This window comes from Bos indicus, chromosome 15, assembly GCF_029378745.1.
Source record: "Bos indicus isolate NIAB-ARS_2022 breed Sahiwal x Tharparkar chromosome 15, NIAB-ARS_B.indTharparkar_mat_pri_1.0, whole genome shotgun sequence".
NCBI lineage: Eukaryota > Metazoa > Chordata > Mammalia > Artiodactyla > Bovidae > Bos > Bos indicus.
In genome coordinates this window covers 50,835,873-50,863,823 of record NC_091774.1, presented here as the reverse complement: position 1 = coordinate 50,863,823, position 27,951 = coordinate 50,835,873, and the positions used below count along the sequence as shown (strand labels likewise).

At 39.5% G+C, this 27,951-nt stretch overlaps 2 protein-coding genes across 3 annotated transcripts; both read right to left on the bottom strand.

Annotated features, from left to right (window-relative positions):
• Window positions 1–17: 17 nt before the first annotated feature.
• LOC109569970 (olfactory receptor 51E2) lies at window positions 18–27,117 on the bottom strand. 2 transcript variants are annotated; one of them, XM_019975788.2, is made up of 2 exons: window positions 26,956–27,117; window positions 18–10,754 (listed from the first exon to the last, which is right to left on the bottom strand). In XM_019975788.2, the coding sequence occupies exon 2, from the start codon at window positions 10,567–10,569 to the stop codon at window positions 9,607–9,609; it is 963 nt and encodes a 320-aa protein (XP_019831347.2). In that variant the 5' UTR covers window positions 10,570–10,754; window positions 26,956–27,117; the 3' UTR covers window positions 18–9,606. The 2 variants fall into 2 exon arrangements, 1 of the variants encoding a protein (XP_019831347.2); XR_011570876.1 differs by lacking the exon at window positions 18–10,754 and adding an exon at window positions 25,737–25,883.
• Window positions 13,461–20,410, bottom strand: LOC109569971 (olfactory receptor 51F2-like). The gene has a single exon (XM_070803795.1). The coding sequence runs from the start codon at window positions 18,594–18,596 to the stop codon at window positions 17,652–17,654; it is 945 nt and encodes a 314-aa protein (XP_070659896.1). The 5' UTR covers window positions 18,597–20,410; the 3' UTR covers window positions 13,461–17,651.
• Window positions 27,118–27,951: the final 834 nt, after the last annotated feature.

Below are 27,951 nucleotides of genomic sequence, written 5' to 3'. Positions count from 1 at the left end.
TTCTTTCTCCCTTTCTTGAGAGTTCTACTCCAAAATAGCTGTGACCTCAGCTCTTTCCTAAATCAATTTGGACTAATGTCACTCACTTGGAGCTGCTTTCTATGAACACATCTGACTTTTCTCCTCTGATTTTGGCTGCACTCTCCAAGCTGAGGGCTTCCCAGGTGGCACTAGTGGTAAAGAACTCAGGATGGTAAAGAACTCAGCAGCAGGAGACGTAAGAGATCCAAGTTCAATTTCTGGGTTGAGAAGATCCCTTGGCGGAAGGCATGGCAACCCACTCCAGTATTCTTGCCTGGAGAATACCCATGGACAGAAGAGCCTGGCCAGCTACAGTACATAGGATCACACAGAATCAGACACGACTGAATCGACTTAGCACAGCACTCCCAGATGAACTGGGCCCAGTGTATCTCCCTTTCTCCTCCATAGGTGATAAATAAATTTAGGAAAAATTACTCAACTTTAAAATCTTATATCAAAATAAATTCATGTTCATTTACCTGAGCTGAGATTTCAGCAGTACTCCATAATTTTCCTTTTGGTTTTTAAATTGTCGCCATTCTTCTCAAGCTCTTTGTCCAATCTGCTATCTCACTCTCAGTAGCTCATGTTGCTGCTCCCAGCTTCACAATGAGAAACAAGGGCCATCAAATGTGCCCTCTCTGAGTCTTGCCTAGTCCATCTGCTCTTTTTCCTGCTTCCACTCCTACATCTACACCATACTAGACGGACCATTCTAAGGCAAGTGTGTTTCATATCAACCCCATCTCCAAGCTTTTAACCACTTCTTTGTTGGCTGTCCATCACTTACAACAACAACAAGAAATCTTGGAATGGCAAAGCAGAAACTGAGATAATTTATTCTTTAAAACTCTTTCTGAGACAATTGTAGATTCATATGCAGCTGTAAGACAACACAGAAACACCATATATCCTTCACTCAATTCTCCCAAAGTTAACATCTTTTGAAACAACAGTATAATACCAATTTAGGAATACTGGCATTGCTACAGTCATGATACTAAACATTTCCTTCACCACAAGGCTCCCTCATTTTTTTTTTCTTCTTTTATGTGGACTCCCACTCCCCTGTTTCCCACCCCCTTTTTCATCTCTGGCAATCACTAGTGTGTTACTTATTTCTATACTTTTGTCAATGCAAGATTGTTTCACAGATGAAATGGTATAGTATATAATTTTGGGGGACTATGTTTTTTACACTCAGCATGACTATCTGGAGATTTATCCAGCTTATTCCATGTATTAATAGCTTGTGCTTATTTAAAATTGAAGTATAATTGAGTTACAATATTGTATTAGTTTCAGGAATCTGAGACTATTATGTATTTCTGTTTTTCATCTTCAATTTCTTTCATCAGTTTTATAGTTTTCCAAGTTCAAGTCTGTTACCTCCTTAGCTAGATTTATTCCAAGGTTTTTTATTCTTTCTGATGTAATTGTGAGTGGGATTATTTCCTTAATTTCTATTGGGACTCAGAGCATGGGGATTTTTCCTACAGCCCTCTACCTCTCCCATATGCAAACCCTGCTGCTGCTGCTAAGTCGCTTCAGTCGTGTCTGACTCTCTGCGACCCCATAGACAGCAGCCCACTAGGCTCTGCCATCCATGAGATTCTCCAGGCAAGAACACTGGAGTGGGTTGCCATTTCCTTCTCCAATGCATGAAAGTGAAAAGTGAAAGTGAAGTCGCTCAGTCGTGTCCGACTCTTAGCGACCCCATGGACTGTAGCCAGCCGGGCTCCTCTATCCATGGGATTTTCCAGGCAAGAGTCCTGGAGTGGGGTGCCATTGCTGGTCTTCAAAGTCAGATGGTCTTGGGGTTCATCTTTCTGATGCAAAACCCCTGTCGGAGACCGTGATGTAGGGTTTGGGCCCTTTGTGCCTTGGAGAGAATCTCTGCTATTGTGATTATCCACCTATTTGTGTGTTGCCTTCCCAGGGTTGTGAATTTTGACTACATTGTGTCTCTGCACCTCCTACCCATTCATTGTGATTTCTTCTTTGTATCTTTAGCTGTGGAAAACTGTCTCATATATAGTTGCTCTGTATGTGCTCTGTATGTATGTATGTGAAACTCGCTCAATCTTGTCTGACTCTTTGTGACCCTATAGACTATAGCCCACTAGGCTCCTCTGTCAGTGGAATTCTCCAGGCTATAATACCAGAGTGGGTAACTGTTTCCTTCTCCAGAGGATTTTCCCAACTCAGGGATCGAACCCACGTCTCCCGCATAGCAGGCGGATTCTTTACCATCTGAGCCACCTCTGTAAACAGTTGTAATTTTGATGTAACCATCGGAGGAAGTGTGGTCAGGGTCTTCCTATTTCACCATCTTCAACAGTTTATTCTTTTTAAATGCTGAGCAATATTGTAGGGTATGGCTATTACCACTGTTTTTTTGTTTGTTTGTTTGTTTTTAACAATTCACCTGTTGAAGTACATTATGTCTTATTTCCTGTTTGGGGTTAGTATTTTAAAGTTACTACAAACATTTTTGTACAATCTTTTGGTACACGTATTTCTTCATTTCTCTGAGATCAATACCAGAGTGCAGATGCTCAGTCATATGTTTGTTGCATGTTCAGTTTTTAGAAACTACCAAAATGTTTTTCAGAGTGACTAGCTATGCCTTTTCACATTTCCTCAGCAGTGTATTAAGCATCCAGTTTCCCAACATCCTTGCTAGCATTTGATGTTTTCACATTTGTTAAAAAAAAAAACAAAAACGCTAGCTATTCTTATAGATATGTATTTGTATCTCGTCATGGTTTTAATTTTCATTTTCTATGGGGCTAATAATTTTGAACATCTTCTCATGTATTTATTTGCATCTATGTATCTTTTTCCATAAAATGTCACTTTATGATTTTTGCCTATCTTTAGATTTTTTTATTCTAAATTTTCAAAGTCCTTTTTATATTCTAGATACTAGGCCTCTGTTGGATATGTAATTGGCACACATATTCTCACACTCTGTATGTTGTCTTTTCATCCTTTAAACTGAGTCTTTGATACAGCTGCAATTTTTAATTTTAGTGAAGCTTAATTTATCAGTTTTCCTTAAATGAATCATGTTTTTGGTGTCAAGACTAAGTTTTATAGATTTATGCTTATGTCTAAAAAAGTTTTACATTCAGGTCAGTGATTGAAATATATGTATATATTGAGGTATAATTAACAAATAAAATTGTAATATACTTAAAAGGTAAAATGTGGCAATTATATATACATATATATTGTGAAAGGGCTGGATCCCCACCATTCAGTTAATTAACAAAAATCGATCACCTCAAAAAACTTAGTTTTTTTCTTGCTGAGAACACTGAAGTTGTACTGTCTTAGCACATTTCAGTTATACAAGGTAGTGTTATTAACTATAGTCATCACATTACACTCTAGATCCTTAGAACTTACTTATCTTATAACTAAGAGTTTATATTTTTTTCATCAACATTTTCCTATTCACTGCCCCAATTCCCAGCCTCTGACAAAAACCATTCTGCTCTGTTTCTTTGAGTTTGATGTTTTTTTCTCCTGATTCCACATATAAGTGAGAATATGAACTATTTGTCTATCTCTGTCTAGAATGTTTCATTTAGAATAATGCCCTTCAGTTTTATCTATCCTGTAACAAATGTCAGTTTCCTTTTATTTTTTTTAATTTTATTTTATTTTTAAACTTTACATAATTGTATTAGTTTTGCCAAATATCAAAATGAATCCACCACAAAAAGGCTGAATAATATCCATATATTATGTGTATATATATATTACATATATATATGTAATATATAGGTACATCACATTTTCTCTATCCATTCACCTGCTGATAGATGCTTAGGCTGTTTCTATACATTGGGTATTGTGAATGATGCTGATATGAGAGTGCAGGTATCTCTTTGAGGTAATGATTGCTTATGGTATTTTTATTTTTAATTTCTTGAATAAGCTCCATACTGTTATTCCTAATGCCTGTACCAATTTGCAGTCCCACTAACAGTGCACATATGTTCCTTTTTCACCACATCCTTGCCAACACTTGTTATCTCTTTCCTTTTGGGTAATATCTGACATACACTCTAACATCCACTATTGTTTATTTTGGTATTCTCTTCATTTCTTACAAGGCCTAGAAGGTTGTAAATTATGCTTGAATATTTCAAGTTAAATGACATTTAAACATGGACATTGGGCATGAATTCTGGCATGAGCTGGGAGAATTGGTGGTGATCATTTTTGGAAAGAATCTCAGATATGTGATGCTGCTAATCTCTGGTCATAAATATGTATTGAGAGTAAATCTTTTCTTCTAATAATAATTTTTAAAGCCTGGGGAAATCTCTATCTCTCAAAACAAACTTATGTGGTGTTCTTATTTCTTGTCAGTCCAGGGTTGGGTAAATGATATGCTGCTCAGAGGTGGGGGGTAAATGTAATTATTGTGGGGATGGGAGTTGTCTTGCTTATAGAGCAACCTCAGACACTGTGGCTCTCATGGGGAACTCGATACCTAAACTGGTGCCCTCCACTGTTCAGGCCAACATAAACATGGCTGGGAACAGGGCAAAGCTTTTATGGTCCTTGGTCCCCAGAGATCCTTGTTCACTGGGAAAGAGACTCTCACGACAGTGAGCACTTGCCTGAGACCCAGAGGCCTCTCACGGCAGGGGCTGCCTGGGACCACCTCTCTCAGTTGACTCAGCTCCCCAGGCACCCAGAGGCCTCCTTCTTGAAGTCCTTCCAGGCCATTGGGAAACAAAAGGCAAACACTCTCCCAGGACCCTGGTTTGTGTGAACAAGGAATAAGTAATGGCCATAACCTGTTTTTAGTTTGCCACTTTCTAGTATGCAATTGCATTTTTTCTGGTATAGTTTTGAAAACTATGGCCTTTCTGTTGATTTTTCTTCTCTAGTGCATATAATCAGTCATTTCAATCCAAATTGAATCCCATTTAAGTCCCACTTCCCCTCTCCACTACACTCCCTTCCTTCATCTCATTTTCCAATCTTAGTCCTGCTGGTGTGTGTATGTGAATTGGAGGGGTGGGAGAAGAACAAAGTGCAGGTCTTAAACTCCAAGCTCCTAGGCTAATGTGCTCTAATCAGTGTTTTAAAACAATTTGTGTGTCTTGCTTGCCACAGACAGAAACCCATATTCCTATCTCCTCATTATCCCTGTAAGACAGGGATTATTATCTATCTTCTCAATCTCTTCTCAATGATAATAATGAGTATTTATTGAGTTCATACTAAGTATTAAACACTGCACTAAGCACTGTGCATGGATAATTGCACATAATCCTCACAAACGCACTGAGGGGTAGACACTAATATTGCTCAAAATAAACTAAAGAGGAAAACAAGCCTCACAGAAAGTGAATTGACTTGATGATCAGAATGGTTTTCTCTCTCTGCTGGACTGGACCTCCTTTCAGAGAGCCCATGCATATCTACTGGGTGGAAATTCCCCCATTTTTGAAAGAAGGTTTGATTTTTGGAGACAGCTATAATTGGTAGAATCAGGGAGTAGGAGGTCAAGTTGATAAATACAGTGTTTGGGCAAACAGTAGGTGTGGCCTCAGGGAAGGAGGCTGGTTTTCTTATGTGGGTCAGAAAGCAGTTCTGAAGGAGTCCCAGGAGAGATTCAGCCTTGCAGGACTTTTCGAATTGTTCCCGGCTTCTTAATGTTTGCGCTTCACTTGTGGCTCAGGTGGTAAAGAATCCGCCTGCAATGAGGGAGACCTGGGTTCAATCCCTGGGTTGGGAAGATCCCCCAGAGAAGGGAAAGGCTACCCACTCCAGTGTTCTGGCCCAGTCCATGGGGTCACAAAGAGTCAGACAGGACTGAGTGACTTTCACTTTCTTAATGTTCAGAGCACATCATATAACTTCCCTGGTGGTCCAGCAGTTAAGACTTTGAGCTTCTACTGCAGGGAGAGGGGGTGACGAGGGAGGGGGTTTGAACCCTGGACAGGGAAATAAGATCTCACATGCCACACAGGGCAGCCAAAAAGTAAAAAAAAAAAAAAAAAAGATTGGAAATGGGATTTAGATTTATTAGACTTTACATAATTTAATCACCATGTTTACAGACTTCAAAGAGATAATGTGATTTAGAAAAGGTCACAAGGCTTAGTAACACGACTGGAGTTCTGAGTTCCTAAATCTCATCCCAGGGCTCTGCCTTCCTCTCAGTATGGTGATCAAATGTGTTCTTCTTTGGGATACTTAAACAGCAGCAACAAAAACTTAATATACTTTCTTTAACCTAGATGCAATCATTTCAACATGTTCTTGTTATAAAATTGATGGTGATGTTTTACATTTTAAAAATAATTATCATAGTAAAACATACATAAAATTTACCATTCTAACAAACATTTTTAGGTGTGCAATTCAGTGGGATTAAGTATATCCACATTGTTGTGCAACCATCATCGCTATCCATTTCTAGAACTTTTTCATCATTCCAAACTGAAATTCTGTTACCCACTAAACAATAACTCTCATTCTCCCCTGCCTCCAGCCCCTGGAAACCTCTACTTTCTATTTTGATGAATTTTACTTTCTAGTTCAATGAATTTTTAGTACCTTATATAATTGGAATCCTACAATATTTGTCCTTTTGTGTCTAGCTTATTTCAGTTAACATCATATTCTCAAGATTCATTCATGTTGTAGAATATATCATATTTTGTTCTTTTTTATGGCTGAATAATATTCTGTTGTATGTATATAACCAGTATTCTTTATCCATTCATGTGTTGAACACCTGGGTTGCTTCCACATTTTGGCTATTGGGAATAGTGTTGCTATGAATACAAGTCTTTGGACTACTTTTTTTTTTTTTTTAAAGTTAAAATCCTGGGGCATAGGGAGATGTAGGGGAGACAGAAATGGAATATGAATAAATTGGACAACAGTGAACAGTGAGGGATTTGGGAGCGAGAGATGGCACACTTTATTAAGTTGTTAATCTGGTTATTCTCTTAGATGTATGGAAGTAGTCAGGAGGGTATGATTTGAGGTAGAGCAATGCACAGGAAAATAGAAGAGAATGGAAGTTGTGGGAAGAGACATAGTCAATTTCATCAAATGAGGCTCCTGACCTCATTATTTGGGGTGAGGCCCAATACTCGAATTTTCACTTTTACAGTGGAAATTTTATGAGCATGCCTTTGCTTTTTTAAAGGAGCCATTCATTCTTCCATTCTCTCCCTCTCAGACCTGGTCTATGTGCATTGATGAACTGCAAGACTTTGGAGGCTCTTTTACAGTCTCTGGGCAGGTGATCAGAATTGGATGCTCACAGATACATCATATGCTAGGAGGACCCTTCTTCAGGAGAAAGGCTAAGAGTCTGAGGTTCCCCCTTTCTGAGCAAGAGCCTACAGGCTGAAGTCACCCCCCATGGTTTATCCACCCTAGTTACCCACAAAAGATTTGTTCAGTGAAGCTGCTGAGGGAACACATAGGCCCAGTGATTGTCCTCAGACTTTAGCATCTCATCAGACCTGCTCAACGATACAATGGGAATAGTCCATCTTGAAAAGATGCATTTAGCTTTCTGCACTGGTGAGAAAGAAGACCAGGGAACCTCTCACATAGGATTCTATGAATGTGAAAGCAGTAGGTATAACACTTAGCAAAATTTGAAATAAAATTTATAATGTCTCATTACCTAAGTTAAAACTCAGACCTTGGATATGTTTGACAGATACAGAAAACACTTAAAAAAAGGGAGACATGATTGAGAAGATTTTAGGGATAAATAGACAAAAATATTCTCCCTTAGTCAAGAAAGAAGCAGGCTGTAGAACATGAAGGTTGGCTGTAAAACATGAAGAGTAACCTAGATTTGTTGCTCACAACAAGGGCAGGGTTATCTCTCAACACAAATAGTCATTTATCTCATAAGGCACATGGCAGAAGGAAAACAGCATTTACACAGGCTGAGGAGATAAATGGCAGATGTTAAACAGGAAGCAATGCAGCATGGACATTAAATACTGTATTTGGTTATGAAATTTAATTTGGAATCATGGCATGGCACCCATAAAACTGTGTGCCTTAGTTTTCTCAATGTAAACCTTATTTCTTGCACTGGTAACGGAGGACAAAAATAGTCCCTCTGCCATAAAGTTGGTGTGAAGATAAGATAAAACCTATAAAGCACTTAGATTTCTGGAACATTGCAACCACTCAAGATATATTCATTGGCATTATTATTTAAAGCTGAACTTCCCAGGTAATAAATAGGAAACAATGAGTCTTTGACAATCCCTGGTGTACATAAATGATCAATTTCATTTTTTCCATTTTAAAAGTTGTACATGCTAACTTGTACAAATTATAAAAGATGTACAAGATCTCCATAAAAAAGGAATTAGAAGATAGAAACAGAAGTAAGTCACTAGTAATTTGAGCACATTTCTTTCAAGGTATAGATTGTTTTACAAGTTAGTTTCAATCATGTATCCTCCTTATTTTTCTTAACATTACATGCATGTTTCATTTTATAGCAGAGCCTTTAAAGGTCACATAATATTTCCTTAACATGGACTGTTTCACATAATGTTCCATTAAGTGAAAAGACCATGTCTGAGTCACCAAGGAAGCCCATACTTCAAAACTTGGATGTCAAATACATGATTACTATAAATAATGGTATGATTGATATATCTTATGAGAAACTTGTTTTCTGCATTTAGGGATATTTTATGAGAATAAATTTTCAAAAGAGAGATTACAGCACTAACACTCATAACTTTTAAAAAGCCCTTGCTACATTTTGGCAGTTGCACCATCAGTGGTGTTGCTACAGCATATATGCTTCAACACAAACTCCTTTTACATTATGAATTTTCATTAATAAAAATTGCTAATTAAATAAGCAAAAATGTTACCTAATTATTGTGTTAATGCAGGTTTCTTGGACTAATAATCAAAGAAAATTTTCCCTTGTTTAAAAGTCAAATTTTACTTTTGCCACTCTCCTTTACATTCTTTTGCTGCTTATTTTCTAATTTTAGCTTTTTCTATAACAAGGATAGTAGTAATAGTGGTAGTGTTAGTCACTCAGTTGTGTCTGACTCTTTGAGACCCCAGGGACTGTAGCCCACCAGACTCTTCTGTCCACGGAATTCCCCAGGTGAATCAGTAGTACTGAATAGCATTTTTACCTGCGGAAAAGAATTATGCTAAGTCGCTTCAGTCGTGTCTGACTCTTTGCAACCTTAGGGACTGTAGCCCACCAGGCTCCCCTGTCCATGGGATTCTCCAGGCAAGAATACTGAAGTGGGTTGCTGCACCCTCTTCCAGCAGATCTTCCTGACCCAGGAGTTGAACCCACGTCTCTTACATTTCCTGCACTGGCAGATGGGTTCTTTACTGCTCGTGTCCACCTGGGAAGCCCAGAAAATAATTATGGCAGCCTCAAAAATTTAACCCCAAGCAGAGGAAGTATTTAGAAGCCAAACCAGAGAAAATCACTGACGTGTTTATGGGCAACTGAGATCAAGCTAGCATTAGTAAATCATTATATCAAGCCATTAAAGGTAAGAATAAGTGCCGTGGTAAGGGTCACTTGCCTCCCACAGGCTGAAACTCCCTGTCACAGCTGATCTTAAACATAGCTAGCACCCGAGTTCTGATCTGTTTGGTCTTGGCACCGTAAATGATGGGATTGATGACAGGAGGCAGAAGTAGGTAGACATCACCCATGAGAACATGCACAATGGGATGAAGGCTGTTCCCAAAGCGATGCACCACTGAGAGGCCGATGAGAGGCACATAGAAGGCCAGCACCACACCAATATGTGACACACAGATTCCAAAGGCCTTGGCCCGCTCCGACTTGGAAGGCAGTTGTAGAACTGTTCGTATAATCAGAAAATAGGACAAAGAGATGAACAGGGCATCCACACCCATGACCAGCAGAATGGCAGTAAGACCATAGACCACATTGGGCAATGTGTCTGCATAGGCCAACTTCATTACATCCTGGTGCACACAATAGGAATGTGAGAGCACGTTGGATTGGCAGAAGGCTAGCCGTTCGATGAGCAGAGGCAGTGGGATGAAGAAGAGGGATCCGCGGACCACAGCCACCAGGCCAACCTGGGCTGTCACTGTGTTGTTGAGCACTGCGGCATGGCGCAGCGGGTGGCAGATTGCTATGTAACGGTCAAAGGCCATGGCCAGTAGGATGGTGGACTCGATGGCTGAGAGAGCGTGAATAAAGAACATCTGGGTCATACAGGCATCAAAGGTGATCTCCCGGGAGTCGAACCAGAAGAGGGCGAGGATCTTGGGCATGGTGGATGTGGACAAGGCCAGGTCGATGGCTGCCAGCATGCAGAGAAAGAGGTACATGGGAGAGTGGAGGCTGCGCTCCATCCTTACGACGAAGACCACGATGCAATTTCCAAACAATGCCACAGCATACATAGAAAGCAGGGGGAAGCCAATCCAGAATTGAGCTGCTTCTAGTCCTGGGATACCAATAAGTACAAAGGTGGCATGTGTGAAGTTGCAGGTACTCATAGCTGGCACCGAGAAGGTGAGGTCACACTGGCAGCCTGCTAGCCTGCTAGGACAGGGAGCACAGTCAGAGAGGCTGGCCCCAGAGACCCGGGGACTGAATACACCTTAGCTCTCCTTCCCCTTCTCTCTTCTCTCACTCCTCCGAGTCATCTGGGTTCTTTCATAAAAAGGCTGTCTGAAGCCTCCTGCCAAAGGGGAAAGTGACAGCTCAAATTCACTTATCAGTCACTACTGTCAAAGTCCATTTACATTTGTAAAAGGGAACCTGGAGAGAACAATGCTCATCCCCAAAATCTGTCCTTCTCAAGTTCCCTGGGAATCATTTTTTGTTCTATAAGCATTTACTTGTAAGACTTATCATATATCAAGGATATTTGCTAGATGCTGAAAATACAGAGACAAAAATGCATATTTTTGCCTTTCAGGTGCTGTGACACATCATTTGGCTTTCAGATACCTTGCCTAGAGTGAAAGATAGATAAGTAATGAAAATATTAGAATCTTGGGATATGTGTTAGGAAAAGATGTGCATTTAACGCATAGGATGGGAGAAGCATCATCAGAGGAAACTCTCTGAAACAAGATGATCCTTCTGTTCAGTCTTGAAATATTGAGTAGAAATTAAAAAGACAGAGAAGGGAATAAAAGGTAGAGCAAACAGTGGGGATAGGGAGATTTTTTATTTTGTTTTGGTTTTGCTTTGTTTGCTTGCAATTTTTCAGGATTCCAGGTCTGAGGTCAGCAAGAGAGGAAAGATACAACTGTAATAAAAAATAAAAATAATAAAAAACGAACAAACAAAACCCACAAAATAAAAATTAAGGAAAAAAGGCCAAAGTCAATATCTTAAGGTAACAGGGAAACTTATTTGGGGTCATCAAATGAAAGGTAGTAGCTCCCACCAATGAATTCCCTGGAGATAAAGGTGCTGGTAGGATCCTAGCTGCCAGGTGTGGCCCCTGTGAAGGCTTTCTCTCTGTTCCTGGCTGATGGGTCTCTCTACTTTTAAAAGTTGTCTCTAAGGCCACTCTCACTGCTACAAAGAGAGCTTGAGTTGAGTCTTGATACTCCCAGAGCTTTATCTTTCTTGGAACCTCTGGCCATGAGTTATTTATATTAGGTGAATCTTTGATTTCTTAGGAAACTCAGTGTTGCTCTGCCTTATTCTGTGTTCTGATCTCATCAAACTCTTTCCTGAAAGTCTCCCTAAGTACCCTGGTATATAGAGCTAATTGTCTCTAAAGAGCTAATGGCTTGGCTTTTCAAAAGAGGTTCTGAATCTTTAGAATACACTCTGCAGGTGATTTCATCAGTGATATTGGGATTAAACTGTTCATCCTCCCCACTTCTCCCCACCCCACCAGGATTCCTCTTCACTCCTAACCTGTGTCCTTTCTGCTGCTGAGACATGCTTTTCTATTTGGCCTTAGTAGAGAGGGTTTGGAGAGGAGAATGACCAGGTATCTAAAAACCCAATATGATAAAATGAAAACTAAAAATTTTGACTTAGATTATCCTCATCTTGGATAAGCAAGAAAGAACAGATCCAGGTTCAAAGGTCAGAAAATCTCTCCTCTGATGACTATCCGTTCTTCTCCATTCTCAGACATGTGCCAAGATATTACAGCTACCTTCCTTGACAAATATCAGATCCCAGCTTTGTCCCCCTCAGCTGCTGTCAGAGAATGAAAAGCATTTTTCAGAGGTAGATGCTCACAAGCATGGAGGGTAGCAAGGGGAGGACAGTAATGCATTTCTCCTTTCTCAGCGCCTCTGATGACAGCATTCACATGGGCAGACAGAAGGGTCTCTGGTGGCCTCAGAGTCAGATATCTCCCTGACTCTTCTTTCTGCAGGGCACCTTTTCTGCTTTGCTGGTAGCAGCCTAAGACTTGGGGCCATTGTTTCATCTCCCCAGTTACCTATCCCAGAAGACCTCATGCTTTCCTCCCATGTGGTCTGGTCTTCTGCCTAAAGGGATGCTAGCCAGACCCAGTTGCAGCTTCTCTTTGGGTCTGAGTGTGGCTGTAGCATCTAGTCTCACTTGCCTTTCTGGGTGGCAGCTAATGCTCTGGAACACTTCTTCCTCATCCATGAAGATGTGGGTGGGATACAAGGGCTTCCCCTTACCCTGCCACGGGACAGTTTGTAGGGTCTTCAGGGTTGCTTAGGATGCCAGGGACCATGGGCTGCCTGACCCCAGTGAGGATGCACTCACTTGAATATGGTACAGTCCTGATGAGAGGCAGCTGAAGCCAACTCTCCCTTTCAGGCACAGATTTATTTATAACTGCCTAGGAATCCCATGGGGATACACTATGAGAATACGGACTGAGGGCCTGGGGGCTGGGCAGGCAGGGAGCAATACCTCCATGGCCACTTGTATGTCACTCCCACAGGCTTCCCACTGTTTCAGTCTGGTAGGGGTGGATGGGCAAAAATTACCAGGGCCCCACTGCCTCTGTCATCACTCCCACACTTACACATACAGGGCTCTCGACAATCTATATCTGCCCATCCAAGTAACTCAAACTCTAGTTAGCCACTTTACTAGACACCTGCCAGTGTATGTAGTTTGGTTCTTGAGCTCTAGGAGTTCATATCCTCTTTATTGAGACAGGCACACAAAAATATAGTCCCATAATTCAAAATAAGGCCATGCACCTCTTGAACTTCTCTTTTCCCAGCCCCAGCTTTTCTTTCAGTTGATGAAATTGACTTTCAGGTGAGGAAGCCACTTTTCATTGCACCTGAGTCATAAATAAAGCATACACATAACCCAAAGGCTCTTTGCTTAGGTCGTATGGTTCATGAATTATAATATGGTCACAGAACCAAGTATTCAGATTCTTTATTTATTCACATTCAACAAAGATTTATCAAGCCTGGCATGCTGCAGTTCATGGGGTCACAAAGAGTTGGACATGATCTAGCAACTGAACAATGACAGCAATGTAATAAGAAAAATAGATGCCACATACAAATCTCCAGCCTCATGGAGTATTCTGGTTAGGGTACAGACAGTACATGGAGTTGCTATAAAAAATGAAAGAGGATGTTAGGTAGGCTTCAGGAGAAAAAAAATAAAGGGAAGAAGGAAATAAATACATCTCAAGGGGATAGCAGAAATTTAAAATGAAACTATTGCACAATATTACGAAGACCACACAGAATGAAAGCATTTAAGGAGAAGCCTAACAGAGTGAGAAATATATCCATGGAGGTATTTGAAGAAGACTATTCCAAGAAGAAGGAAAAGAAACCACAAATAAAGTTCCTGAGAAGAGAATGTATCTGGGGGTTTAGAACACCAAGAAGGCCACTCTGCCGAGCTGAGGGAACCAGGGCAAGAGTAGTAGGGAGATACAATCAGAGAAGTAATGGGCAATTGGATCATATAGGGCCTCATAGGACTTATGGAACATTTAAGGATTTTCATTAAGAAGTCCAAGTGAAATAGTGGCCATGTGTCTACCACTGCTCTGGCCTTTAGGAAAATCTCCAATTCATTGTAAGCTTGTCCCTTGGGTCAGAGATGACATTTGCTCTGCACCCCAGCCCCATTTCCCTTAACATCTACATTATGCCCTCCCTGGGAATGGAAGCTTACAAGTTGCTTGGATGGTTGCACAGTGGGGCTTTTCACATGTTAGTGTTGGTCCTGCAGGAGGGTGCTGATGGGAGAGAAACATCTGTAGAAGTAGTGAGAGCTTCCTGCCTGTCTAGTTCTTAAGACTGAAGTTCCATCTCCTCCCATATTTAGGACGCTGGGTACCCCAATCCATCTTCTCTAGCCCAAGCACCTCTTTGTCTCTCTCCCCTATCTCCCTGCCCTAATGTCATGTGTGGAAATATCAAACAAAAATTGAGTCTGTGAACCCACATCATGTGCTCATTTTCTCTTATTTCTAATGGTGACTGAGACATCGTCCCTTGATCTCAAGAAGTAAGCAGAGTCTTTTGTGGGAAGAATGCTTACAGTAGAGTCTGAAAAAGGGTGCCATGAAGAAGCACAAAATGATGCAGGAGAACCTGAAAAGGACATCAGGGAGACTTGAGACATCATGAAAACATCTCTGAAGGAAAGCTGCTTATACTTGGTTAGAGGGAAGAGAGTGAGGGTGCTGTAAGTGGAGGAGCCTGTGCAAAGGCTTGAAAGTGAGATAGAGCAATCAAGGCTAAGGAAATGCAAGTTGTTTGTTGTGCCTGGAGCTCTGGGTGGAGGGGAAGCAATGACTTTGAGCAGGCCACACAGATTTTATGATTTTTTTTTTCTATCTGGTAGGAAGAGAGCTTAAATGAAACAAAGTCCTTATTCTCAAAGACCTTACCTTTTAATGGGGAAGCTAGAAAAGAGATAAACAGATATGTAATGCGTTACAGAGAGTGTGAAAGTGCTAGAAGTTAAAACAAGGTAGGTAAGGAAGAGAGTGAATGAAGGCAGGAACTGAGGAAGAGGTGGTGTTGTCATTATTATTTTTTGTAGTATAAAGGGCCCTGTAATAAGGGGGTGCACGAGTGGAGACTGCATGGTGACAGGCAGTAAATAACACATCGGGAGGAAGAACATCTCAAGTAAAGAGATCTGCAAGTGCAAAGTCTGAGGGTGAAGCATGCTCGGTGTGTTTAAGGGAATGTTTGCAGGTTAGTGTGGTTGTAGTAGAGAGAGTAGGAGAAGGCAATGGCAACCCACTTCAGTACTCTTGCCTGGAAAATCCTATGGATGGAGGAGCCTGGTAGGCTGGAGTCCATGGGGTCGAGAAGAGTCGGGCATGACTGAGCAACTTCACTTTCACTTTTCATTTTCATGCATTGGAGAAGGAAATGGCAACCCACTCCAGTATTCTTGCCTGGAGAATCCAAGGGACAGAGGAGCCTAGTGGGCTGCCGTCTATGGGGTCACACAGAGTTGGACACAACTGAAGCGACCTAGCAGCAGCAGCAGCAGCAGCAGTAGAATGAGTAAGCAGGAGAGTAGTAGGAGTTGAAGTTGAGCTGATGAAGACGAGTCAGAGCACATAAATCCTTGTAAGGTATTACAATGACTGTAAATGTTTCTTGGGTAAGACAGGAGACCTCTGGAACATGTTAAACACAGGATGTGACATGATTTGTCTTGTGCATTAAGATAATCCTTTTAACTACCGTGGGGGAAATAGACTGTACTATAAAGCAAAATCAGGTTCAAAATGATGATGGCTTGGAACATGGTGGTAGCAGTAGAAGTAGTAGAAAGTAGTTGTACTCCAGATACCAACATCTGGAACACCTGGAATAAAGAGTCATCAGCATTTGCTAAAGATTGGATGTAGAATGGGGGAGATGGACATGTGCCAGAAATAACTCTAAGTCTTCTCTCAGCATCTTGAAAGGCAGAGTTTCTGGGTTATAGAAAACTGTGATTGAGAATGTTTTTTCCTTGGTGTGAATACCAGGATATGGTTTTGGATATGATGAGTCTAAGATGATTTTTAGATGTCCAAATGAAGATACTGATGCACAGGCAATTAGATATGTCTGGACTATATTATAAATACTTATTTGGGATTTACAAGCTTATAGATTGTATGTAAAGACATTATGTTAAATTAGATGACCAGAAATGAGAATATAACAAAGAATAAGACGGGTCTCAGAACAAAGTTCTGGGACATTTCAACATAAAATGATAACGAAGATGAAGATTAATAGTAATTGACTCAGAAAATACTATTGTCAAACATGCTGAGGAGTTTGACATCATCCTAACTGTTAAGTAACTGGTACTGTGAATAAATTCCCTGTAGCTATGAATGACTACTTCTACTTCTTTGTTGGATCTGATACCAGCTATAGGGCTCACCATTACTGAGTGATTACTGAGTAAATACATGTATCATTGAAACATGCACTTTAAATTTTTGAGAATTATTGGATATACCCAGGTTGGAAAAAATAATTAACTTGCTGAATTAAGCCATACATGAAATAAATGTTACAAATTAAAACAATTCTGATAATACAACTTGTAATTCCTTTGCAATTCTAGTCACTTTTTAGTTTCTACTGGGGCAAAAAGTTGAGGGAGGTCAGAAAGAAATTCTGGAATATGCTTAGCTGGGAAAGAACATCAGGTAGAAATACATTTGTGAGGTTTGAGGATTTTGTTTTAGGCTTTTATTTGATTAATTGGTTGAAAATTTTTAGAGAATACAGTTTTATTTTTTTTGTTTGTTTGTCTAAATTGTGTCCCCCCAGTACAAGTTAGTTAATTTATGTACGCTGCTGCTCAGATGGTCAGTCGTGTCCCATTCTCTGCGACCCCATGGACTGTAGCCTGCCAGGCTCCTCTGTCATGGAATTCTCCTGGCAGGAATACTGGAGTGGGCTGCCATTTCCTCCTCTAGGGGATCCAACTCATGTATAATTATATGCTGTATTGTGTATACATGTTTATATTACATATAAATATAGTATAGCTATATAAATACATATATTGTTTATACTACATACACAATTAAGGTTAAGAGTAGGAGGACCCTGAAGGAAGTCAGTTTGCAGGTGGAAAGGAAATGTGGCTTCATTACTTACTAGCTGTTTAAGCATGTTACTTAACATTTTTGTGCTTCAGTTTTTCTCACTAATACTAAAAGTGACTATCTTATCATTTTGTTTCAAATATAAAAATGTGTTAATATGTGTAAAAAACAGAACAATGACTGGTCAAAGGAAATAATAAATATTAGTTAAAATTATTAGTACAGTTAGGAAATACTACCTATTTCTCAAAAAGGAGTGACTTTTTCATACTGTGTCATCTTACCTGCTGAGAAGTGGATGAAGTAAAAAGAGACAGACTACTGGCAGGATAAACAACAGCTTAGAATAAGCAGTCATTGGAGGAGAAATTCTAGACAGTAAAGCTGTTTGTTCCTCCTATTCTAATGTCTCATCTCCTCATTTGTAAAATATATGGGTCAGTCAAGCTGATTTTCTAAATATATTTCATCTTTGATTTTAAATATTTGCACATTTGGCATCAACGATCATCAGATTCACTTTTCAATTGATAAAACAACCTGACATAGACTGTTTCTATGATTCTATGTGTCTTTGGAGTGGAGAATTTTTATCACAGCTCTGCATATCTGTTTTGTCTTCACACTGTAGATGATGGGGTTCATGACAGGGGGGATTAGCAGGTAGGTGTTAGCTATCATAGTATGTACGTAGGCTGGGGCCCGTTTCCCAAATCTGTGAACAAAGGACAGACTGATCAATGGGATATAGAAAATGGCAACAGCCCCAATATGAGAGATACATGTGCTGAAGGCTTTTTTCCTCTCTTCTGGGGATGCAATGCTGAGGATAGTCTTAATGATCAAAACATAAGAAAAGGGGATGAGGATTGAGTCCACACCAACAGTCGAGATCATGGCAGTCAGCCCCACTGCGTTGTTGAGCCTGGTGTCTGTGCACGAGAGCTTCATCACATCAGGGTGGAAACAGTAGGAGTGGTGGAGCACGCGGCTGTGGCAATAGGACAGTCTCGTAAGAAGTGCTACCATCGGCGTGAGCGTTAGCGTCCCCCTGATGACAATGGCCACTCCAATTTGAGTTATTCTGGAGTCCGTCAAAATGATGGCATACCTGAGGGGGTCAGAGATGGCCACAAAACGATCAAAAGCCATGGCCAACAACACTGATGACTCCATGACAGTGAAGAATTTAATAAAGAACATTTGTGACAAGCAGGCATTAAAGCTGATCTCCCTGGCATTGAACCAGAATATACCCAGCATGGTGAACAGAGTAGATACAGACAAGCCAAGGTCAGTGGTGGACAGCATGGAGAGGAAATAATACATGGGCTTGTGGAGGCTGGGCTGAGTGATGATGGCAAAGAGAACCAGGCTGTTTCCTGAGAGAGCAGTTGCATAGAGAAAGCAGAAGGGAATGGAGATCCAGGTGTGGAAGGCTTCCAGCCCGGGAACACCAGTCAGCACGAAAATGATGGAAGAGGATGTGGTATTTTGCAAGTTTGACATGATGAATTAAAAAGTACAGAATTCCAAGATGAAATTCTGGAATAACCAAAAAACTTACATTTAAACAGGCAATCCAATTACAGATAATTTTATTCAACCAAAAGCTAACCAGAGATGAAGATCTATATACCATGTAAATATGAATGGCTGATATAAATTGATAAAATAATTGCAAAATTTCAACTGCTTTAACAATACTTTTTTTTTTTTTTTTGTATTTGCCCCTGCTCATGATTTTTTTTCCCTGGAGCATTTTGCTGATAGCAAGGTTTATATTATGTGATCTTTTCTTCTAGCCAGAGATGGCAGAACTAAGAAAAGAAACTTGACCCAAGACTGGCTGATCATATTCCATCCTCTTTGGAATATATTCTGTATAGTTGGCATCAGAGACAAATGATTGAGGCTTTGGAGGAGCAGTATTACATTGGTCAAGAGAAGAGAAAGCAGTGAAGCTTACAGATAATTTGGGAAGCCAGAAAATATTGAGAGATACTTATAATGCAAAATAACATGTATTAAGTGATAATAAATGACTTAAGCATCAGTGCGGTCATGTGCAGGTGACTATAGTATCTAACCTTTCAAATGACCATTTTCATTTGACCCTTGTCCAGACCCTTATAGCATCTGGAATTGCATTAGAGAGATGGAGAGCTAGAACACAGACTTATTACCTACAGAGGCCTCTGGCCCCTGGTTGATATAACATGCTGTCAGTTTCAAATATATTGCTTCAGTTTCTTTACAGACTAGCTTTTCTCCATTAGCAAAGAACAGATTTTTCTCCATTTTGTTAAGACATGCTTCTAAGGAGACACCTAATAGAATCTTACTGCTTTGCTTTGGAGGGGAACATAACTTTATTTTTCATTGAATAAGCAATTGCATCCTGGGTAAATAGGTCTGTATGAATTGGAAGAAGGGGTATGGGGAAAACAGAGATTAGTATTCCAAAGCTTTTAGAATGGCATATGTGAAAGAGAGTTGAGCCACAATGAACTTGTAACCAGTGTTAAGATCACTGTTCCTTAAGGGAACCTAAGAGTTTCCAGAACACAGTTTTACCCAAAGTGCAAGGTCAAGAATTTCCTAAATAAATCTCTTAGTTTTAACAGGAAAATTTTTAATTTGATTAATGGAAAATTCAAGGAAAAAAGAATGTTAAATTACACGAGTTGGTCAAATCAGTGAACTATGACTTCATATTCTCCAGTTTACAAAAATGAGACTGTTTCCAGAGAACCAATCAAATTACTGTCAGAATATATTAGCAAATTTCATAAGGGAAATGAGAAGTAATAAAAAGGGAATATTTATTTAAAAAGGAAAATTTTTTCTGGATACTACACCATGGCACTGCCATGGCTTTGATCATTTTATAGAACTGAAGTATCAGGATTCCTTAGTGGTCCACGGTTAAAAAAAAAAAAAAAATCTGCCTGCCAATGCAGGGGACACACATTTGATTCCTGGTCTGAGAAGATCCCACATGTCTTGGGGCAAATAAGGTTGTGTGCCTCAAGTACTGAAGCCTGGGTACTTAGAGCCAGTGCTCTGCAATAAGAGAAACCACTGCAATGAGAAATACATGCCTCTGCTAGAGAGTAACCTCTGCTTGCTGCAACTAAAGAAATCACACGCAGCAAGAAAGACCCAGAGCAGCCAAAAATAAATAAATAAACAATTAAAAAATACTTAAAAAATGAAGTATCAATAGATACTGTGTCATGCAACTGGCATGTATTTAGCAGTTAACTGTGAAAGTTTGAAAGATTAACAGGTTCTATTAGCACTTTTTGATATTAATTAAAACTATAGTGATTTCTGAAAATCTTTTTTTTTTTTTTACAGCTTTTACATTTAATAAGTATGTATTGATCAGGAAGATAAACTAAAAATATATTAAATGAATGATATGATAATTTATAATAATGGGTTCACATCTCATTTTCCACAAGTCTTTGACCTATTTCTTATCATTTTTCATAGAACCTGGGACTCAGTTTTTGAAGTTAACAACTTTCTGAGGTTACTTGGAAGTAGAGAAATTATTAAAAAAGGAATCACTTCAATTCTGTTTACAAATGATTTGGGGTATTTGCAAAAGGCTTTCCAAGAAAACAGTACTTGAAATAATTCTACATTTTGTGTATGTCAAGATGAAGTATTCCAAGCCAGAAACTGTCAAGCCAGAATGAGCCTGTAATATTGTTTCTTTGCTCTTGCCTTACACTCTCAGAGACATTTCCTGAGCACCTACTCTGGGCACAGTGCTCTGTTAGAAGCTAAGATATAACACAAACAAAACATCTCTTACAGGGTTTATAATTAAGGGAGAGTGAATGCTGCTGCTTATAAATAATTTCAATATCCAGCATACCATGATGAATAATAAAAATTGTTATGAGAATACAAAAGACCAGATTATGTCAGCACTAATAGTACAAAACAAGCAAAATAACGGAGGTTTGATACCTGAGAAAACCAGACAGATGTCAGGACCTCATCACTGAGAGACAGAAAACCACATCTTTAAACAGAGCCCAGTGACACATTTGGGGAAAAAAAGGAAAATTACCTGTTTGAAAAACCAGCTACATGCCAGGCACTGTGTACTAGGCATGGGCATATCAGAGGAGTCACAGGCAAAGAAATGCCACTAGTTGTAGAGCTCTTAAATTGAAGAAAGTAGGGAAAACCTCTAGACCATTCGGGTACGACCTAAATCAAATCCCTTATGATTATACAGTGGAAGTGACAAATAGATTCAAGGGATTTGATCTCATAGAGTGCCTGAAGAACTATGGACAGAGGTTCATGACATTGTACAGGAGGCAGCGATCAAGACCATCCCCAAGAAAAAGAAATGCAAAAAGGCAAAATGATTATCTGAGGAGGCCTTACAAATAGCTGAGAAAAGAAGAGAAGTGAAAGGCAAAGGAGAAAAGGAAAGATATACCCATTTGAATGCAGAGTTCCAAAGAAGAGCAAGGAGAGATAAGAAAGCCTTCCTCAATGATCAATGGAAAGAAATAGAGGAAAACAATAGACTGGGAAAGTCTGGAGGTTTCTTCAAGAAAATTACAGATCCATCCAAGGGAACATTTCATGCAAAGATAGGCACAATAAAGGACAGAAATGGTATGGACCTAACAGAAGCAGAAGACATTAAGAAGAGGTGGCAAGAATACACGGAAGAATTATACAAAAAAGATCTTCATGACCCAGATAATCATGATGGTGTGATCTCCAACCTAGGGCCAGACATCCTGGAATGCGAAATCAAGTGGGCCTTAGGAAGCATCACTATGAACAAAGCTAGTGAAGGTGATGGAGTTCCAGTTGAGCTATTTCAAATCCTAAAAGATGATGCTGTGAAAATGCTGTACTCAATATGCCAGCAAATTTTGAAAACTCAGCAGTGGCTGCAGGACTGGAAAAGTTCAGTTTTACTCCAATCCCAAAGACAGGCAATGCCAAAGAATGCTCAAACTACTGCACAATTGTGCTCATCTCACACACTAGTAAAGTAATACTCAAAATTCTCCAAGCCAGGCTTCAACAGTACATGCGTGAACCATAGACTTCCAGATGTTCAATCTGGATTTAGAAAAGGCAGAGGAACCAGAGATTAAATTGCCAACATCCTTTGGATCATTAAAAAAGCAAGAGAGTTCCAGAAAAAATATCTATTTCTGCTTTACTGACTATGCCAAAGCCTTTGACTGTGTAGATCACAATAAACTGTGAAAAATTCTGAAAGGGATTGGATACCAGACCACCTGATCTGCCTCTTGAGAAATTTGTATGCAGGTCAGGAAGCAACAGTTAGAACTGGACATGGAACAACAGACTGGTTCCAAATCGGGAAAGGACATCAAGGCTGTATATTGTCACCTTGCATATTTAACATATGAAGAGTACATCATGAGAAACACTGGGCTGGATGAAGCACAAGCTGGAATCAAGATTTCGGGAGAAATATCAGTAACCTCAGATATGTAGAGGACACCACCCTTATGACAGAAAGCGAAGAAGAACTAAAGAGCCTCTTGTTGACAGTGAAAGAGGAGAGTGAAAAAGTTGGCTTAAAACTTAACATTCAGAAAACTAAGATCATGGCATCCAATCTCATCACTTCATAGCAAATTGATGTGGAAGCAGTGGAAATGGTGACAGACTTTATTTTTTTGGGCTCCAAAATCACTGCAGATGGTGACTGCAGCCATGAAATTAAAAGATGTTTGCTCCTTGGAAGAAAAGTTATGACCAACTTAGCATATTAAAAAGCAGAGACATTACTTTGCCAACAAAGTTCCATCTAGTCAAAGCTATGGTTTTTCTAATAGTCATGCGTGGATATGAGTTGGACCATAAAGAAAGCTGAGCACCAAAGAATTCATGCTTTTGAACTGTGGTGTTGAAGACTCTTGAGAGTCCCTTGGAGTGCAAGGAGATCAAACCAGTCAATCCTAAAGGAAATCAGTCCTGAATATTCACTGGAAGGACTGATGCTAAAGCTGAAGCTCTAATACTCTGGCTACCAGATGCAAAGAATGGACAAATGGGAAAGACCCTGATTCTGGGAAAGACTGAAGGCAGGAGAAGAAGGTGATGACAGAGGATGAGATGGCTGGCTGGATGGCATCACTGACTCAATGGAGATGAGTTTGAGCAAGTTCTGGGAGTTGGTGATGGACAGGAAAGCCTGGCGTGCTGCAGTCCATGTGATCGCAAAGAGTTCGATAGGACTGAGTGACTGAATTGAACTGAACTGTAAAGTATGTGAAGGTAAGATGCTTCAAAGTGACAGATAAGACAAAAATAATGTGAAGCGACAGATTCTGAATACAAGTATACATGAATGTGTGTGACTGTGTGCTAAGAAAAATTAGTTCCAAGAAATCTTAAGTGATGAGATTAATTTTAACTCTGCAAAGTTTTGATGGTTGGGTGTGAGTTTTCAAGGATGGAAATCAAAGATATGTTCTTGACATAGATAACAAGGAAGCAGAGGTTGAATGATATAATACAATTTGTTGGAAGACTACTGAGCCTTAAATGTGAAGCTGGGTGCTATAGGAAATAAAGTAAGAGAAGGAGGGGGGGCTAGGACATGAATATCTTGAATTCCATGGAAGAGATTAGGAATTTGGATTTTATTTCCAGAGCATCAGAAGCTAGGCATTTCCAAATATTTTATGAATAACTAAATAAATAATTCTTCATCTCCTCTAATTTAACTCCAGCAAGATTCCTTTCCTTCTTTAGTGTCTTATTTAGTACCATTGACTCCCTTTCTGCACTCTACAATACTCAGGTTTTATCCCAATCTATTAATGAAAGCTTCCCACACATTTATACTGATTTTTCCAACACATTCAATTCAACCAAGACAGATCGAGCATCTTTCTTAACCAGCCACTGTGCTTAGCTAGTGAGAGAAATACAACATAAACTGTTTCTCTCTCAGTTTCCTGCCATATTTTATAATAACAAAAATGCTCTTTGAAAGGCAGTATACTTTTGTTTATCATTCCTTCATGCTCAGTAACAATCCAGATTATTTCTCTAATGACTCTCAGAACATTCTCCAACTGTCACCAATGACTTCCTAAATACCAAGTCCAAAAGTTTATTTGCATTTTCCTCTCCCTTATTTCACATTTTCTCAGTGTTGACTATCTCCTCTTTGAAACTGTCTCCTTTATTAGCTTCAACGATAGTGATTCTATAATATTTTCTTCCCTGGTGATCAAACAATATTTTTGTTCCCTGTCTTGTAATTGTGCTGTTCTTTAAGACTGTCTTTAAAACTTTTTTGGCCTTCAAAAGCACTGCAGATGGTGACTGCAGCCACGAAATTAAAAGACACTTGCTCCTTAGAAGCAAAGCTATGGCCAACCTAGACAACATATTAAAAAGCAGAGACATTACCAACAAAGGTCCATCTAGTTAAAGCTATGGTTTTTACAGTAGTCATGTATGGATTGTGAGGGTTGGACTATAAAGAAAGCTGAGCACCGAAAAACTGATGCTTTTGAACTGTGGTATTGGAGAAGACTCTTGAGAGTCCCTTGGACTGCAAGGATATCCAGCCAGTCCATCCTAAAGGAAATCAGTCCTGAATATTCATTGGAAGGACTGATGCTGAAGCTGAAGCTCCAATACTTTGGCCACCTGATGCGAAGAACTGACTCATTTGAAAAGACCCTGATGCTGGCAAAGATTGAAGGCAGGAGGAGAAGGGGATGACAGAGGATGAGATGGTTGGATGGCATCACCAATGCAATGGACATGAGTTTGAGTAGGCTCTGGGAGTTGGTGATGGACAGGGAGGCCTGGTGTGCTGCAGTCCATGGGGTCACAGAGTCAGCCATGACAACTGAACTAAACTGAAGACTGTCATTTTCTTCCAACAAGCTCCTCTTATTTTTTGCTCTCCATATATTCTTCTTGTGATATAACAGTTATTCCCATGGCTTTAAATAGCACTTATATCCTGATGACTCACAAACCTGAGATCTATTTATGGTCTCTTGGCTGGTGCACTGGGACGACCCAGAGGGATGGTACAGGGACAGAGGAGGGAGGAGGGCTCAGGATAGGGAACACATGTATACCTGTGGCGGATTCATGTTGATATATGGCAAAACCAATACAATATTGTAAAGTTAAAAAATAAAATAAAATATTAAAAAATAAATAAACATAAAATAAAAACACACAAAAAAGTTAATAGAATCTTTGAAGATGTAAGAAGATTTTTAGGCTTCAACTAGGTCATGGAAGTAGAATGAGTAAATCAAATTGATGATTTAGGAAAAGAACTGGCAGTAGTTTGGAGAACAAATCAAAGCTCTCTGCTTAGGGCCAGTGAATAAAATGTGAATAAACTATTTTATCTATACCTGAGGGATAGCTCCACCCATATATTCTCAGACAGCTCAGTCAGTAAGAATCAAGAAGATCCTACCCCCTCTCCCATTCCAAACCTGGCTCCCTCTTCTTTGCTTCATTTATCAGAAAATGACATCGAACTCTAGCAGATCATCTGCTCAGAACTGCCTCCCTCATGCACACACATACCATGCATACTCACCATCCACTCACTTAGCCTCAATATACAAGTCATCATTAAGTTCATATTGATTTTATTTCTGAAATGTCAAAAACTGGAGCCTTAAGAGGATTTCATATGGAGGCTTAGTAATAGCAGTATGGTTGGTCGTGGAACCTTGCAGTTGTATTTCATTGCAATCTTCTTAAATCAAAAACACGAAACTGTTCGTAAAGAATAAAGGAGGACTAATGAATATGGTTAGGAGGAAGCACAAAAATTCCCTCAAACGAACGTTTTGTGTAGCCACCACTGTTCAACCCATCCTCTGAGTCCCTGCACAGCCTTCATTTTCTCTTACGGGAAATAAGCTACAGTCTCTCTATTAATTTTCTTGTCCACTTCCATCACAGTGATGCACTTTCTCCATTGCACTTCCATGAGCTGCAGTTTGTGGTGATGGCTTTACTGCTGAATTAGACTATATAGTATTATCAGTATTGTCCAAGTCATTGCCAACAGCATGTCTATTGTGTGACCGTCCTGGGTTTAGATCCCTGTTCAAACACCAACTAGTTTTGAGATCTTGTATAGTGATAATGACAAAAATATAACAACAGCTACTGCTCTATGAACAGTACTTTGCCAAGTACTCTTTAAGCATTTTATCTTTTCATCTTTACTATAACACCATGTTGCAGTATTATATTCACTTTTCTGATGAAGAAATTGAGTATGAAAGAAGTTATGAAACATATACAGGATCATGTACAACTAGTGAACATCAGAGTAGGGATTCTAAACCTATTTTTAATTTCAATGCTCAAGCTCTCAAAAACTCTTCTCACTGAAACCTACAAGTAATGTAAAATTTCTTTCATTTGGTTTCCTTCTCTGTGAGATTGAACACACACTGTGTCTAGTACAGTACCTGGCATGCATTAGATGTTCAAAATTTGTATTTTTCATTTTTAGTAAGAATCACTGGGCTTTTCAGCCCCTGAAAACCTCTTTAGTTTCCTTGGGCACCAAACCACTAACTAGGATAAATGTATTAGCAGCTGATTAAGTCATTTCACTAATGAACAACAGGATATCCCACCCACACCTGGCAGAACAAAACACTCCTTTTCTAGAGATTTCCTGACAATAAACAATTATGTAAATTCTACCCTCCATCTCAGCCCACCATCCCATTATCTAGGCTAATTCTGCTCCGGGTGAGGAGACTCTCATCTGTGGGTAGGAAAGTTCGGCTCGCTTAGAGTTGAGCTTTTTCAAAACAATGTTACTTACAGGGCCCATACAGCAGTTTTCCTGTCCCTCTCGGGCTGACTCACAATGCCGGGAAGGCTTTAGATCCAGCTGAGGGGGTGCTTATGAGAAGACTTATTGGCAGACTGGCTGGAGACAGTCTCAGAACTGAGAGGCCAATTCCCTGTGGTGTTGTCACTCACTATGTCTCTAGAGTATGCTGGTTCCCAGAAGACTTCTTTTGCCTCATATAGTATTTTTATACCTTCCATTATGCAATTGCATTTTGTGGCTATGTGCTTTATAGGCTGATGTAATTTTTTGTACTGTGCCCTTTTATTGAAGGATTTCGCATATGAACAGTTTGGAGATATAAGTCACATACCATAAATTCCACCATTTATAGTGTACAATTTAAAAAGTTCTAGTAAATTTGGACATGACTGAAGTGACTTAGCAGCAGCAGCAGCAGCAATAAATTCACAGAGTTGTGCAACAACCATCATCACAGTCTAATTTTAGAAAATATTCATCACCCCCAAAAGAAACTCCATACTCATTTGCAGTCACTCTAAAGAGGACTTTTTTAAAATGAAATTTTATACCCAACTGCTAAAATGCACCAGCTATTGTGAGTGTAAGTCATACTCTACCCCATAGTATCTGTCATTAAGTGCAGTCTTGTTTTATTAAACTACCCACTGGTAGCCTCTCTCTTACAAAAAATGTTATCCATCTGTACATATTCAGTAATAAAAGTGTCCTAAATTCCGAACATCAAGCTAAGTGTTAGAGATTTAAAAAAAGAATATAACAATAATTCTTACTGTTCAGGTTCTCCTAGTTTAGTATAGAAAACAGGTTGATAATTTCTGATACTGATAACCAATGATAAGATTACTACAGAGCCTGAACCAAGTGTTGGTGAATATAGTAAATAAAAATCTTAGTCCATCATTGAGGTAGGCAGAAAAAAAGTTTTTTTTTTTTTTTTACTTTTGCATAACTCAACCTATTTTCTGTTTTAAAGTCCCATCC

What these genes read in the sequence shown, in the direction of transcription:
- LOC109569970 (XM_019975788.2), bottom strand. Translation starts at nt 10,569, where the DNA reads ATGAGTACCTGCAACTTCACACATGCCACCTTTGTACTTATTGGTATC.
- LOC109569971 (XM_070803795.1), bottom strand. Translation starts at nt 18,596, where the DNA reads ATGTCAAACTTGCAAAATACCACATCCTCTTCCATCATTTTCGTGCTG.